Below are 16,510 nucleotides of genomic sequence, written 5' to 3' on the forward strand. Positions count from 1 at the left end.
CAGCTTGATCTAGTCTTTTAATTACTGTGGTGGATTTACATTAACGCGATTGTTCAAATACACTGCGCCCGATTTGTATAGTGCAAGAAATATGATCGCGATGGCGATTTATCCCAATAGCGATAGTTTATGCAAATGAAAGATCAAATTTTATTTTCTTGAGTATATTGAAACCATAAATATCTTCTTTTAATAGCAGTAATAATTTCTATTAATTTGAGGGTATAACTTCCCATAACTTCTTCAAAGTGTATCCTTCTTTAATTGATTCAATAGCTAAGCCCAGCTCCTTACAATATACTGGTTTTCTGTCCTTTTTATGTCCCTCGTCTGCCAGATAGGCCGTTAAAGTATTGCCAATTTCGTTTTTAGGATCTTCTATAACCTAGTATCAAAAATCAAACATTTTTAGAGGAATAACTCCCAGATTTATTCATACCTCTAAGTCTTCTAAAAGATCACTTTTTTGCTCCACATCATTACTTTTTAAGTTCCACTTATACTCCACACCATACAGAGGATTATTCAAATAAACAGTATGTAAAGAGGTGAGTTCCTTATACAGAGTGGTCAATTTTTCCTCCGGATCCACTTTGAACCCTAATACAAAATTTCCACTACGTTCCGTACTTTTGACGACCAAAGCTCTTCCAAATTTTGAGTCCCTAATACGAATCTGAATCATTCATTTAGTAATTACTATTATAAATATGATACCTACTGAATCAATTTGTAGATAAGGCAAGGAAACGTTAAAACCCTCATTAATATCCGCAAACCAGACGAACCTAACATTGCTGACAATAAAAGTGCCCAGGCTACCCTGGTCACTAGAGAGGTTCCACACACCATGCACGCTGGATATAACTTGCTCTAAAGGTAATATCTTTAGTTGTTTGTTGTGTACCACCCCACCACGCAATTTAAGTTCCCTGTAGAGTTTTGAAGAGTTATAAGCTCTAAAAACGCATGTTTTAGGGTAGATTTAAATTATTTTTGGTTATACATTATATACTTATGAACTCCCACAACTGAGGTAAACAATCTACTATTTCCTTGTATAAGACTGGTGAAAATAAATTCATATCTTGTACCACTTGAAAGTGTGAGTAAATGTAGGGCCTCAGTGGTACCTTTAATTTTCTACAGAAAAATGTATTAATCGGCTTACAACAATTATTTTGTAATACACTTGAACTTACCGAGTTAACGATTCTTGTACTAATAGATAAAAGACAGTTTAGTCCAATAGCTTGAAAGGAAGAGAAATTAACATGGTTAGAATGTATATGATTTACATAAGCTTACATAAGTTTACTCTAGGACTTGTCATGGAGTGCCATAACAACCTAAGGTTTGTGATAATGAGTCTTCCTCTATCACCAGCATTCCCTTTGGTGTCTTCGATGCTTTCAATTCGGTCGATAACTTTTTCGCCTAACCTTAGGCGCATTTCGCTGTAAACGCTTAAGTTATAATATTTTTCCTTGGGATGATAGGAGTAATATACTTACGAATAAGGTACATCAAAACTTACTTCTTTATCTTCCCACATTAAAGCCATTTTTTATGATTTTATAAGGAGCAGATGTGAAACTAACTGGATATCGATCTTTTGCTAACAATACAAACAAAACCCATTTCTTCGGTAGTTATATACACATAAGTATGTTGTATTTTTATGAAATAAGTATATCTATACATTTTAGAGAAAAATTATTTATTATATGCATTTATTGATATTATTTTAAGTTTTACATTATACTAATAACAAACTTAATCCATAATTTATTTATTTATTTGTTACATGTATCCACAGCTATTAAGCCGGTTTTAGATACTAACTTTAGATACCTTAAAACAAGGAAATGGAAAAGAAAATAAACACAAAATACACAAATTACCTAAACCAATAAAATACAATTATAAGTGCCTTAACATTTTGTCCACAAAAACATTTTAATTCTTCTTTTACTCAGGAGCAGACTATCGAACATTCCTAGGAAGTGACCATTATCACAGCTTACACTCTGGGGATTTAAAGCAAATTTCCTGAAATACATGCACTTCAAAACCTTCCTTTAAACCACGTCAAACATTACTGTCGTATATCAAACATTTATTATGCACAGTACTGGGGGACTTAAATAATAGTCCAATATTCCAAGTTGCCAATCAAGTTTTCTTGAGCATCTTCTACTTTACAAAAATTACATCTAGATCCTTGTGTTGGGGTACTCTTTAAAATTGTTCACCATTTAAGGTGTAATTAAAAATTAAGAAATTACTACTTAGGGTGAATGACATACAATCACACTCACTGATATTTAATCTGAGACTATTTAATTCATACCTGCTCGCAATATTACCAAATTAATCTTGCAAAGCCTGACAATTATTCTCTGATTGAATCTGAATATTGAATACTCTATAATTGAATCTTGAAGCAAATATTAATCCATTTACATTTTTAATATTGCAAACCAAACCATTGATAGCAGCCAAAAACAAGAGTAGTACAAGATTGATTCCCTGTAGAACACCAGAAGTACTTTTAAAGAAACATGACTTGGAACCTTTAATTTCAACATACTGGAACCTACAACTGAGATATGACCGAATTAGGCAAGTATGTGAAAATACATCTAAATCTGACAAAGATTTAAAAATTATTTACTGTCTCACTCTAACAAAAACTTTCTCCATATCTGTAGAGATAATATCAGCCTGGAATTTTCCATTGACAGCTTCATGGACTTACTGACAGAATGAGGTAAGATTTGTAAATCTGCAACTTCTACAGAACCTAAATAAATTATGTCCTCAAATGTAAAGTTTTCTCCATGACATCTGCCGAATCTCTCAATGATTTCACAAAAGTTAACCTTCCTAAAGTTGAATTTAGTAGTTGAGGTAACCTTGAAATGTCTAGGACGTTCTTTACCTTTAAAGGAAATACCTAAATACGGATAGTGAGAACTGCAACCATAGAATTCTCAACCACATCAACCCTAACACCATCAAAAGATGCAAAAACAAGATCCAGAAGTACACCATTACCTAGAAAAAATAAAAGACGTGTGTATTTAAATAGTCGTTACTCAACATCAGGTTTACGTAACTAGGAATGTTAAAGTCGCCGATAATAGAAAATTCTAAATTTTGTTTACCCACGAGGTTTGCCTCAATTCACTCAATAAAATATACAATTATTAAGAATCTAATAACCCTGAATTTATTACGAGAAAGCACGAAAACGCCGAGCGCCGATTTAAGAGCATGCGTACTGCGCGTGCGCATAACGTTTACCTAATTTATTCTAAGTGCGAAGTAGAACTCTGTGAATTCAAATTTAATTGAATATTTTGCACCTTTACGTAATAGTTTCAAATTTGGATCGTTAAATATTTAAAAGATAAATTGGAAAAAATAATTTCTCATGCGTCGCACTAGCAGTTTCATATTTAAGCAATTGTGAGCTCCTGTATTACGAATTCATGGATAATTAGGTAAAATGGGAAAAATCACACTCTTGCTGTCATATGTTAAATTTAATTTTTCCGCCAGAGCGCACCACTAACTGGTGCCAAATTTAAATAAGTGTTCGTGATTATGCAAATAATTTAAATTATATCATTTATATTATAAATAGTTTAGTTTGATACTTAGCGATATTGTAAAGGCTCTATTATTTAGCTAATTTAAATACCGCCATCTGTTAGATTGGTTAGCTGTCGCAACTTATCAAAAGGGACAAACATCGATGGGCTTTGCTACGTTTTCCATTTTGGGTGACATACGCCAAACTTAATTCTTTTCTTACCACCAGAGGGACACACTAAAATGGCGTTAAATTTGAATACAAGTACAAAATATATTTTTTAATTAATTTCACTATCCAATAGATGGAATTTTCTTGAAAGGGACTCATACAAACATAAAAAAATATGTTTACTTAAAATGCCCTGAGAGAAACTTCTATATTAAGTCATCCTTGGGATTTAACATTTAATTGGTCATAAAACAAGTCTAGGCTTCTTAGCCCCATTCAATAATTAATAAAAAAAAAACACAATTGTTTACTCAAAAATTTTATATACTACAAAGATTAATACTAACTGCTTTAACCAAGCTGTGATGGTTTAACATCTTTCGAATCAGACCCCTTTTGAGTACTTTTTTGCAACAAATTATCACTGAACCACTGTGGGCGAGGCTTTTCTAACTCAACTATCCTTTTGCCCTTCCAAAACTCTTCAGGATGATTGTCCTTCTCACCTGCATACATTACAACCACTTCCTGCTCTACTGGCTCTAATTTCAATTCACTTTGAATGGCTTCTTGCATCGCTTTGGTCTCCTCGATGACTTTTTTATAGCATGTTGCTAAAAATTAACAATTCTTAGTAATAGTTCCAAAGCTATTATTCACTTAACACATACGACATAACACTCCAGCTTCATGATCATCCCCACAAGTGTTACAAGACACCAAATCCTTCCTAGGTAGCAAAATTTTCAAGTGATAGTCGGGATGTCCAAATTTCCTTTTTAGCCTCTTTTCTATGGTCCTCCTGTGTTTTGGTACTGCATAAAGGAACCCATCGCCTAAGATTTCTTCCAAGATGCTTTTATTTTTAGTATTTTTGTTATTAATTTCGGGGGAATCTAATGCATAATCCAAACAAACCCCATATTCTCCTGTCAAAAAGTAAGGTTAAGTCAGTGACAAACGTGCCTACTTAAAGTTATGTAATTTAAAGTTGTACCTGGAGGATATCTGCCAGTGAGGGCCCCAAATAAAGCCCTTTCGAAATTCCTGAAGGCGCAGTTCACTCGAGAAACGAAGGTACTTAAAGACATCCTTTTCCCGTTTGTTGTTTATGTCAAAGTGAGAGTTTTCTCTTTCGTTTTACGCCGTCGAGTTAGTAAGCGTTAGAGTGCGATTTTTAATTGCGAGATTTATTTGTTGTTACCAAAAAGGAAGTTTTGAGAGTCCTTTTTGATTTTCTGAAGGGTATTATTGATTATTAATGCGTTATTTTCGTTTATTCTATTGTATATATGTAGGGAATTGGCAGTTTTGTTTCAATGTTTGGTTGAAGTTTACTTGAAGGTTATAATCAATACACTTTGATTTTTTGGCAAATGCATGGGTAAAAATAGGAGATTTTTGATAATTTTTGGTGAATAAAGTAGAAAATATTACGTAGTTTTAAAATTGGCTGCTAGAAGACCATAATGCTACCTATTTTATCGGAAAAAATTGTTATAGAAGTGTAGGTTATTAAACGTCCATCGACGTTCTGACATATAGAAGGCGACTTCTTAAATATAAGGAGTTCTTGCACCGCAGTCAAAGGATTTGCTATAATTAATTATATTTCTTGGTCAAGTATAAAAGATCAAATTAAATAAAAAAAACGGTTTATTTAGATTACATTTATTTCTCTTTACAGACAAATATATTTTATTTACTTTAAAATAGGCGGCAAAATTGTTTACCCAACCTAGAAAATACAACTAGATAGATAAACAGTTATTTAAGAAAAGTGAATTATATTATTTATATAAACTAAAATGATTTTAATTTCGGAAGCAAAAAATCAGTATGAAATTTAAGATACAATAAATAAACTAGTTTTAATAAAAATCTTACTGGACATTAATTTGTTCGCATGTTTCCAGCATCGTTGCCAATTTTTTACGATCGTCTTCCTCAGAATGAATTAGAGACTTAACTGTGCGAGGGACTAACGATCGTTTTCCTTAGAATTTTTGACATTTTAAGAAATTTCTCAGACCTTGACAACACTGTTTGGCAATCCTCAGAGAATAACTTTTGACCTTTGTCTATATTATTTCCCAAAACGGATCACATGCGTCATTTTGCCCCCGTCAACTATCATATTTCCCAGATTCCAAACATAAAATACCCGATATCCAGTTTAACTATAGTAGTTCAACTTAGTTCAACTATAATATTTAATTTATTTTTTTATCCGATATTTGTGCATTGAAGGAACATCAAATCTTATCAAACGTATGTACGCCAAATACACCCGTTGATCGACCTAAAATTCTCTTTGTCGGTGGAAATTGTAAGTTTTCTACTAATTACTGAACTAATTACAAAGTCTGGTGTTTCCTGAAGCCAGGCAGGACAAGCAGTAAACCATTTAAAAGCTTCAGCAGTTTTGTTCGAAATATACAGTCCCTAAAAAATAGGATGGAAGAACTTCATCTATTACTTGAATCATGTGTTTAATGATTTTTTTAACGATACCTCTAACATCATTTTCTTATTTTTAAATATTTTGTAATAACTTATATTTTGTTCTATCATTGTTGAAATTACTTCCTATAACTTCTATTTTTGGCAGAAGTTTTACTTATATAGTTTATTAATATATATTGGTTCTTTTGAACACAAGATATTCTTTCTTTCCAGGCAGTTGTCAACTGTTGCCAATATGCCATGAATTGTCGAGGTTTAAAATACTTTTTATGTTATTAGATACTGGAAGTAGTTTCTAGCTATTACCTGTCATAGTTCTCAAATTTCTAAACATAACATACCCAATATCCAGGTAGTTAAACTATAATTTTTAATTTATTCTTTTATTCCAGGTAGTCGACAGTCTAATCTTATTATGAGATCTTTATTTATATAATTTATTTTATTTAGCATTGCCCAAATTCACCATTTTGAACACGAACCTTGATTCCTATTAATGGGCAACGCGTTTTATATGTCAATATTGATGTTGATAATGTGAATTATCAGGTTAGAATAATTATTAGTTAATTTTATTTATTTAATTAGATTTATTTAATTTTATAGAATTAATATATGATCTTAGGGAAAAGTAAATAAACAATGACAAAGGGAGTTTCTTGTAAGAATTATCAACATAGATAGATAATCTAGATCCCTTGTCAAGGGATAATAATTTTGACGTCAGCTCGTCATAGGTCAGATTATACCAGAAGGCCCATTAAACAACGTCACAAATTAAGAAAAATTGGACATTGACCACCACCAAAACCCATTGGCCTTCTGGAACAATTTATAGTAATTTCCCGCTTATGCTTTATGATATTTGTCGAGTGTAATAATACCTGCGATGATGCCCATAATATAAAAGAAACCAAATACGTAGATACCAATATAAACATCAGAAATTAAAAGTTGTTTGTTTGCAGAATTGCCGCAAAATTGTTACTTTCATTAAAATCAGCGAGTTTGTATGTTATGGACAACGTAACTTAGCGACCCAGTTGGATAATGTTTTAGTTTATTGCGAATTTTACTTGTTTGGCAATTATTATATTATGTTTTGGTGGCCTAATGTTTAAGGAAGATCGTTTCAGTTTATTTGCAATTGTTCGTGCAATAGAAAGTGTTTTCTGTTATTAATTTTATGGATTTTTCAGATATGATGATACGTTTGGCATTTCGAGTGACGTAATACATCAGTTTTTCAATGTTTTTGGCATAAATTAAAATTTCAGAAAAATGTCCTCATGTTCGCACAGTTTTCTTTACCTTTAATAAAATTCAAATCAAGTTTGGGTAGAAATGTTCATTTTGTATACAATTCCTAAGATCCCAACATCCACTGAATATTATGTAACTTAAACATTCTTTGAATATGTTTGATTTGTGTCAGCAATTTAAATATGCCAGGAACGTTTTATTGGCACATTTACTGAGGGTCAACTGTTCCTCCACCTGTTTGTTAAGAAAATAAGCAAAAAAAGAGTGCCAACTAAAATGGCTGTAACTACTAAAATTATAAGCCTAGAATAAAATTTTTACCCTCAAAGAAAATACTACATCCTCAGAAAATACATTAGCGAAAAAAAATTATGAGAATATTTTAATTCAACATACTAAATGTATACTATATATAAACCATTTTCAGAGCAATAATATATTTTTCGATAACGAATTTGGTTTAAAAAATAGCGTAAGCACTGAAGGTGCAATGCTTGCCAAACATATATACAAATTACATCTCATTTGTAATAAAAATTTTTTGGTAACTGACAGTAAAAAAATATTTTTGCCACTTTTCCTGAATCTTGCAATTCTTGTGTTCTAAGTACTTATGAGCGGAGCTGTGTTGGGTGTCTTTGAAAGTTATCTGAGTAAACGAAGCAAAAAAATATAAAAAATGGTATATCACAAAGAACTGTACTGGGAGCTGTACTTTCTATTATCTGTATAAATTCTCGTACGGTCATTCAATTATTTAATGCATGGCGTATTTTCTATGCTGATGATGCGGTTGCTCGATTTTCTGGAGACGCCTGGACCGAATTTAGAGAGAGTTGGATTGCTTTAAATTGACCTTAAACTTCGGTAAAACAAAACCTATTGCTTTTTCACTCACAGCTGTTAATTGCCCACAAATTTTACACAGTAAGAGAAAAACTTAATCAAACTAATAAAATTTTAGTAGTCTTATATATGTATGGACTAATTGTGTAGAGAGGCCTGTATAAAAACTCACTTTATCGACTTCAAATTACTCAAAATTATATTTTAAAAATCATATATAAAAAAAGAACATACTCTATACAATTATTGTATATTGAATTCCTAAAATAAAATTTTTGTTATAAGTATATACTGTATGGGTATTAGTTTATAAAAATCACAAAGTAACACAGCATGTTAACCATTCCCCGTTCTGAAAACTTCTGAGTGATCATTTTATCTCTAGAGCAGATAATGCTATAGGAAAATCGTTTAAAGAATCTACAAATTTAATGTTTCCAAACTGCATTAGAATATTTTTTGTGCCTATATAATAGGGCTTAAAATAAACCGATGATCAAAAGCTTGGCCATTGTATTCTAAAACAATGACACTTCTACATTCTTTTCTAAGTTGTAAAAGATGCATTAGAAATGAAACAACTGGGTTCTTGATGTCTGAAGAATCTGTAATTTAATACCACATTTTTTACAAATTTTTATTTCTGGTGTAAATAGACACTGGTCTAAAAATAGAGCAATTAGGTAGATGTTGTAGTGATCAATCAACAATAAACCATTGGCTTTTGGTTTACCAGATCACAATATTAGAAAAATGTTTACGTTGGGATTTAATAGTTTTTTATACAATGGAGACAATCGAGTTTAATTTGGTTGCAAACGGAATCTTTTTTAAGAGAACTACGTTTTCGATGATTTTCATAGCAAATTGACCCATTTGATCTTTGACAGTCTTGAGATATGATTTTTAGGTCTGGTATACAAGCTGGATCTAAAGTTGGTAAACATTTTTTAATTATTAAGAATAATTTTCCCTTTTTTCCTATTGAAGATAAAAAGGTCAATCAAAGGCTGGTTAATACCCAATGATTTACTATTTTTGATGTAGGAATAAAATTTTTTGCAAAATTAGCGGTTTTTGAGAAAAATCTAAATTTCACTTTTGCCAAACTTATAGGTCATGGTCCACGTTTTGCACGCATTCTTTCATACATGTTCCTCGAGAAACCATTTTGGAGTAACAGCGATTCCCACTTTGTATTCTCATGTTAATTTCCTAATTAATTCATTCATTCATCGTTAACTGCCTGGAATAAAGAGAAAATTCGTCCTTTAAATATAATAAAGTTATTGTTCCTTTAAATATATTAATAAAGTGACTTAGGAAATCAAATGATTGACGATATCAACTAAATGAAATAAAAAGAAAATTCTTCTTAAATCTTAAATTAACAACTGAAAGTTATTCAGTTGTTAACTTAAGATCAGTTAACTATACATACATCACTCTACACATTTCTGAAAATAAGTTCCAGACTTGTGAATCGGTTTATTAATCGCAGGGTAGTCCTTTATTTATCATCAACCGAGATTATTGTTATATTTAAAAATGAAGTGTAATTTATTTTGGGATAAATAAAAAGCTTTTGAATTTGAATTTGAATTTATTATTATACATTTCCAAAAATTTACAATTCTATGCCATCAAATATAAAAAAATATTACAAACATAAGAAAATTTGCTTCAGCTGTAGAATATAATATATTTTAACAAACTATGAAAAATTTGAAGTATTATTTTTTTTAATTGTGTTAATATCTATTTTGATTTTGATTTCATTTGATCTTAATTAGCTTTCAAGTTATGCCCATAAATGTCCATTAACGAATAAAATATATATATATTTTGGGTTTGAAAGCTTCAAATTTGGTGGTTTTTGGACCTGGTTGACAAATAACTCAACAAGTTTTTGAGGTACTTTCTCCTCTTTAAAATCCTCTTTGCCCGAAAGTCTTTTAGGAGTCTTCTTATTATTCCGTTAAAATATGCTTATAATAGTGAACATTTGCTAAAAAATTAAGCAAATAAAGTGCTTCCACCAACACTGCCTTCATCCAGAAACTCACTTTTGCTCTTGAATCCGTCTTCAAGAAATCCCCCAATAAACCATAAAAAATCTTGATATATCTTTTTGTTGGTTTTTGGACCTTGGTTGACAAAATTGCCTCACTTAGACACAATAAAAAAACATTAATAAACCTAATTCTTTTCAGAATTTCCACATTAAAGAGGCTGTGATCATGTTCAATTAAGGAACCAAATATAGACTAAAACCAAAGATATCACCCTTAACGTAGTAAATAAGTACCCGGAAGTGATTTCACATAAATAACCAAACCAAAGAAAAAAAAAAGAAAATCGCAAACAAGATTACCCAACGGCACCCGAATTCTTCAATCATCCTCCGCCAAGAATACCAAACGAAGGAAAAAAAACTGATCATACCTCATCATCAAGTCAATTTTTACTTTCGATAACCGTCGAGTTACTACCGATAGACAATAGCGAGCTTCGAAAAATCGCGTTAAAGGAGAGAGAGGGTCGAAGAAGGGGTTCCCCCGAGCACCATAACGGTGGTGGTACCCCGTCTGCTTTCTAAAGAAAACGACGTTGGGCCAGTTCAGTTAATCGCATAAGCTGAGATGGCTTCCAAAACCGTTTTGGTCCGGTTTCACGAGAAAATCGGGTACCTGGTTTTCGGTTCGCCCGGTATCATACGGAAAAAGGGTGTCGGGGTGCAGACGGGCGTAGGTGCGATACGGTTGTTCGGTACCAAAAGTCAGCTACATCATCAGTGTGGATATTTGGGAGCTACGAGGGAACGTAATGCAGGGATTTCACATGGGGTAAGTTTTTTGTTTTAATTTAATTGATATTTCTGTAAAAGAGTTTTTTTTGAATAGTGTGTTTTTTATTTTAAGATCATTTTATATTAATTTTTATTTTTGTATAAAATTTATCTATACTTTAAAAATTCAGAGGATGGTAGTGCTTCAAGCGATGTACCACAATGAAGTATTTTGAGTCCCCTTCTTTGTTCGATTTATAGGTTTAAAAAGTCTAAAAGTTAATTTTTTCCTTTGATACCTCTAATTCCTGAGTATACCAACGATTTTTTAAAGGAAGATCTAAACTGTATGACCAATCCTTAAAACATAGTTAGTTGCAGCTAAATCCCAGGAAGTCTGTGGCTATGTTATTCACTAAATACACTTGAATACAAAACCTTCTTAATCGCATTCATTTGCAGATCAATAATGAACCAATTTCGTTTCAAGACATAAGTAGGAATCTTGGTATATTCATGGATATTAACTTCAACCCCTTGTCCAAAAATTCATGCAAGTAGACCACACAAATAACACAAAAGACTTGTATATGTAGTGGCTGAATATATCTCAAAGAAGAGAGTTAAATTACTCTCTATTTTGCTCTAGAGTTTAAAAAAATAAATGTACTCCCTAGCTAATGGACGGACGTCAAGTGCAGAATTATTACTTATGGTGTCATAAGACAAGGAAATCCTATGATTTTTAAACGCATCTTTTCCTATAATATCGCAACAGGTGTGAATAAACATATACCGGACCTCTCGCTATCTATAAATGTTTTTCAAATTAATACAAGGAAAAGGCTCACAACTTCTTTGCCTTTGTTGTTATTATTATTATTATTATATTTTGTTAGGATAATTTAATAAATTTAATTAAGGGTTTTTTATTTGGATTTAAGTTTTGCCATGTAGGTAGAACAGAATAGAGAGGCATTGAGATAAAAAAGTTAGTATGCCAAATTTCGTGCTATTCCATTCCGTATATTTTAAATTATAACGGAATAAACAAACAGATTTTTTTAGATAATAGTTCACTCCACATGTAAATTTTGTATGTAGATTATTCTTTTAATATCTTAAATAATGAATGTTATTATTATTATAACTTGATCACTACCTTCATAGAAAAAAAACTACTGACTAAATTATTTTCTTTTTCAATTTTAAATTAATAGATTTCGTCAAATATTTTTACCATTTCTTAAGCTGAATACATGTTATTGTTCTATTCGACTTTCCTCATGTCAAATATTATATTTTATTTATAATTTATAAATTATGAATAATTATTACTTATACATTTTCTTTTTTATTTTAATTTTTGTATAAAGTTTGTCTATAATTCTTTTACGAGATACTTTTGATACCTATTTTAATCCTTCTAAGTTTCAGCTAGTCTCTAAAAATCTACTAATATTTCATTTCTAATGAAACATACAGTAGATTTTTCAATCCTTGATCAATATTCTTGTGTAGAAATATTTTTTCACTAATTCTTTCTTTAGCTGAATTTAATATTAATTGATTAAAAAGGACATTTTTATTATAAATACGAAAATACTTGATGCTCTTTACGAGGAACGTTGAGATTATCAACATTTTACAAATTTCGATCTTTTTTTATTTTAGTATTTGTTCTATCCATTTATTTATAGCTTTAACTGTACTTGTTATTTTGATTTTTGATTTTCGATTTTACAGACGCATAATCTATGCCAGGTAATTAATGAGCCAACTCAAGTGACTCGGGAATCAGTAAGCTTGATTAACGTCATTTGTGTATATCGTAGTTTGGAATTGATTCAATCGGGTTCCATGGATTTATATGGCATGACGGACCATAGGCTTGTTTACTCCTATATAAATTTAATAAATTAAATTCCGGGAAGAAACTTAAAATGGCTTCAAATGCGCGGAATAAAAGTGAAACTAATTCTAAATGCCTGGACTAAAATCAAAAATTATCCCAAATTCCTGGAATAAATTTAAAAATTACTCCAGAAATATTAAAATTGGTGCAAGGAATGGATTTAAATCCATGGAAGAGACTTCAAATGCCTGGAATTAAAGTGAAAATCGCACCGAAAACTGGAGTTTATTCATGAATTACCCATGATATGAGGAATTAAATTTTTGAAAGAAATATACAATGTCGGAATAAAAATGAAACTAATTCCAAATATTTGGACTAAAATTAAAATTACCCCAAATGCCTAGAATAAATTCGAAAATTACTCCAGAAATCTTAAAGTTGCTGCAAGATATGGCTCTCAATGCCTGGAAAAAACTTTAAATGCCAGAAATAAAAGTGAAAATTGCACCGGAAGACTGAAATTTATTCAAGAATTACCCCAAAAGTCCGAGAGATGAGAAATTAAATTCCTAGAAGAAACTTACAATGCCGGAATAAAGTGAAAACTGATTCCAAATGCCTGGACTAATATAGAAAATTATCCCAAATTCGAAAATTATTTCAAACATTTTAAGGTTACTCCAAGAAATGGCTTTAAATCCCTGAAAGAGAGAAAGAAAATTACACCGGAAATCTGGAACTGAATCTACGAACTTAATAAACCTGATTGACGTCATTTGTGTATATCCTAGTTTAGAGTTGATTCGATCGGCTTGTTTACTCTATTTAAATTTAAATGTTATACTTGAACAACCTAAACCCATTTTTTTAATTTATAGAGATTTTCGTAACTTCAGTAGGGTGCTGTCTGATTCTTCTATAATTTACGTAGACTTCAACTTCCTATTAGAATCTATTGACGAGGCCACTGTTAAGGTAAATCTCGAACTGACGGAGCTCTTTGATTAAGTTACTCCTTTACAAACAATTAGATCTCGTAGGCTCTGCAAACTCTATATAACTGATAAAAGATATTTTAAAATTGAAAAAGAAAGCATTTATATATACAGAAACTTGGTCAAAATTAAATGATTGAAGTGTTCATTGCAGAAGACTTTTAAGGGATGTCACTGCTATAAGTAATCACTTTGCTTAGATAGGTTTTGGTTATTCCTGTTGACACGACTGTTAAATTATTACTCCTACTGAAAATTTTTCCCTTTAAAGTAATATCTGAATATAATATTTATAAATCATTCTTTCACATAACATTAAAATATAAAGATTTTTTATCTTTGTTTGGAAACACGGGAATATCCAGGCATGGAAAATTACAGTGGTGAGATCTCTTTTTAAGGTAGCAAGGATTACCTTATTCATTGAGCTTAGACTTATAAGAATTCTATCAGTCCTTGGAAACATTCTATTGAGTTATTGGTATTTGACATGATCAATGACTTTGTTGCACCTTGATACATATTGCCTACAATTCAGTCCGCTTTCAGGACTCATAGTACATCAAGAGCATTTAGCAAGGTGCTTGCTGACATCTCTAAGAATAAGGATGCCTCACTTATCTCCTGTCTTGTATTGTATTAAACTATAGCAAGGCATTTGATCTTATCTACCATGAGATGCTGTTGGCTAAGCTGCATTATTTTGGGTTCTTTGCTCATTACTGTAAGTGGTTCTCGACATATTTCATGTCTGATTACAATTATTCGAATTGTAATCAGACTTTATGTTCACTTTTTGTTCAATGTTCACCTTTATGCTGATGATACTCAGCTTTGTGAATGTCATCTTTAATGTAATGGTTTGTACTTTTTCATATAGTTGCGTAATAAATAACATTATTATTAGTATCTAATTATGCAAGTCTGTGATCAGGTTTTTGCATATTTGAAATTATCTGGAAATAAAGTTCTAAACCTCTTCATAATTTATGGAAAACCTCATTCAGGATTTTATAATACAACACAAAAAGTCAATGCTCTTATTTCTTATTAACTGAGAAAGGAATAAATTGGCAGTTAATATTATAAAATTCAAACAATTAGTTGATCTCAATGTACAGATAGATAAAGGCACAGAATCTCAAAAATATTTTTAGATTAAAAAAATTACAATTCAACCCAACCCAATCCAATACAATATGATTATGTTAGATTTTTAAACTTTTGAGAGAAGAAGGTGTTAGAATGGCGTCAATTAAAAAAGAAGTTGGTTGTTTTCTGGCTGTCGACGTTTTGAATTTTACAGTTCATTCTCAGGTCATTGCTATGATTTTTACTTTAGAAAAATATCGAAGACACTGGAAAATAAGCGAAAATCATGAAAAGAAATATTCATGATTTTAGCTGCCTGGAATTCTAAAATGGCTCAAAATTTAACTGATATTAAAAAAATCAAAAATAAAATGATAACACAGTAAAAAGTTGGACCAGAATAAATTATTACACATATGTCTCGAATTATAAAAGAATAAAACTATAATTTAGCTACATGGAATAATAAACTGTCTAAAATAACAAATATGAATGAATAAATATGGAACAAGTGAATAATAATCTAAAGTCGAACTGATATATAATAAAAAAGTAAAATTAATAAAACCTGCCTGGATATCTATTCAGTTATCAAAAAATTATATTTTTTTTCCGTATTTTCTTTACTAATCTAATTATAATTTTATTAAGGGTGTAGTTTAAAGAAATATATTAATTTGGGGTAAGCAAATAATTTAAAATATCGTTATTAACCTTTAATAACGCACTCATAAATACCTTAGGCATCCAATACCGAACTATCCAGTTTCATTTATGTAACGATTCTTCAATGCAAAACAAAACGTAAAAATTACGTAACAATTACGTAAAAAAAAAAAAATTCTGAAATTCATACGAGAAATTTGCATTTTATTAAAAATTGTGAAAATTTTTGGGCCCGTCTATTTTTTGGGTCACGCGGTAATGAATGTTTTACAATTCAAAATTGATTTTTTACTTAAGAGGCCTTTGGGCTATCTACCAGAGAGATTAATTAGGTATTTGATAACGTGATTATTCTGTGTGAGAGCTGAGTATCGCTATCAAATTAAAATATAAAATAAATTCACTCATTTCATGTGAGTATTTTGGTACTGAAATTACTCGCGACTTGCTAAGTGATTTTACTCTTTTAGAGTTCAAGCCGATACATTCCCTTATTTTATGATGCAAGGTTACATTTTGAGTAATTTTAGGTGGTAGAGATACTACAGGATTTTTTCTATTATTTAAACATTAAAAAAGTACTATAGTAGTCTTGGATTAGAGTTTGTTTATTCCAGGCAGTATATAGAATTTTGAATATTGGATTACTAGGAAGTAATTTTTTTTTCATTTAGGGGAGCTGAGTTATTTAAATATCTTATCACTGCTGTTGAGAGATAGTGTTCAGCATAGAATTTTTATTATTAAGGTATTTGTATATTGTT

The 16,510-nt window shown here is 30.7% G+C and overlaps 3 protein-coding genes across 5 annotated transcripts in view; 1 reads left to right on the top strand and 2 right to left on the bottom strand.

Moving 5' to 3' along the window:
- Positions 1-144: 144 nt before the first annotated feature.
- LOC126734258 (Bardet-Biedl syndrome 5 protein homolog) lies at positions 145-1,611 on the bottom strand. Its single transcript, XM_050437798.1, has 7 exons — positions 1,515-1,611; positions 1,309-1,457; positions 1,203-1,252; positions 1,016-1,143; positions 722-959; positions 440-676; positions 145-385 (listed from the first exon to the last, which is right to left on the bottom strand). Exons 1-7 carry the CDS (start codon positions 1,562-1,564, stop codon positions 212-214), a joined length of 1,026 nt encoding a protein of 341 aa, XP_050293755.1. The 5' UTR covers positions 1,565-1,611; the 3' UTR covers positions 145-211.
- Positions 1,612-4,075: 2,464 nt separating this feature from the next.
- LOC126734004 (39S ribosomal protein L32, mitochondrial) lies at positions 4,076-5,079 on the bottom strand. Its single transcript, XM_050437514.1, has 3 exons — positions 4,770-5,079; positions 4,444-4,701; positions 4,076-4,386 (listed from the first exon to the last, which is right to left on the bottom strand). Exons 1-3 carry the CDS (start codon positions 4,861-4,863, stop codon positions 4,124-4,126), a joined length of 615 nt encoding a protein of 204 aa, XP_050293471.1. The 5' UTR covers positions 4,864-5,079; the 3' UTR covers positions 4,076-4,123.
- LOC126734003 (all trans-polyprenyl-diphosphate synthase PDSS1) overlaps positions 4,694-16,510 on the top strand; it is a 77,701-nt gene continuing 65,884 nt past the window's right edge. For 2 of the 3 annotated variants that reach the window (XR_007659920.1, XM_050437512.1), the window contains exons 1-2: positions 4,694-4,849; positions 10,561-11,193. Coding sequence is in view for 1 of the 3 variants with exons in the window: in XM_050437512.1 (XP_050293469.1) it covers positions 10,990-11,193 (204 nt within the window). In the remaining 2 variants the exon portion in view is untranslated. Of the gene's footprint in view, positions 4,850-5,002; positions 5,018-10,560; positions 11,194-16,510 lie in introns of those variants that run through there. The other variant, XR_007659921.1, reaches the window with a different exon arrangement.

This window comes from Anthonomus grandis, chromosome 3 (genome assembly GCF_022605725.1).
Source record: "Anthonomus grandis grandis chromosome 3, icAntGran1.3, whole genome shotgun sequence".
Taxonomy (NCBI): domain Eukaryota; kingdom Metazoa; phylum Arthropoda; class Insecta; order Coleoptera; family Curculionidae; genus Anthonomus; species Anthonomus grandis.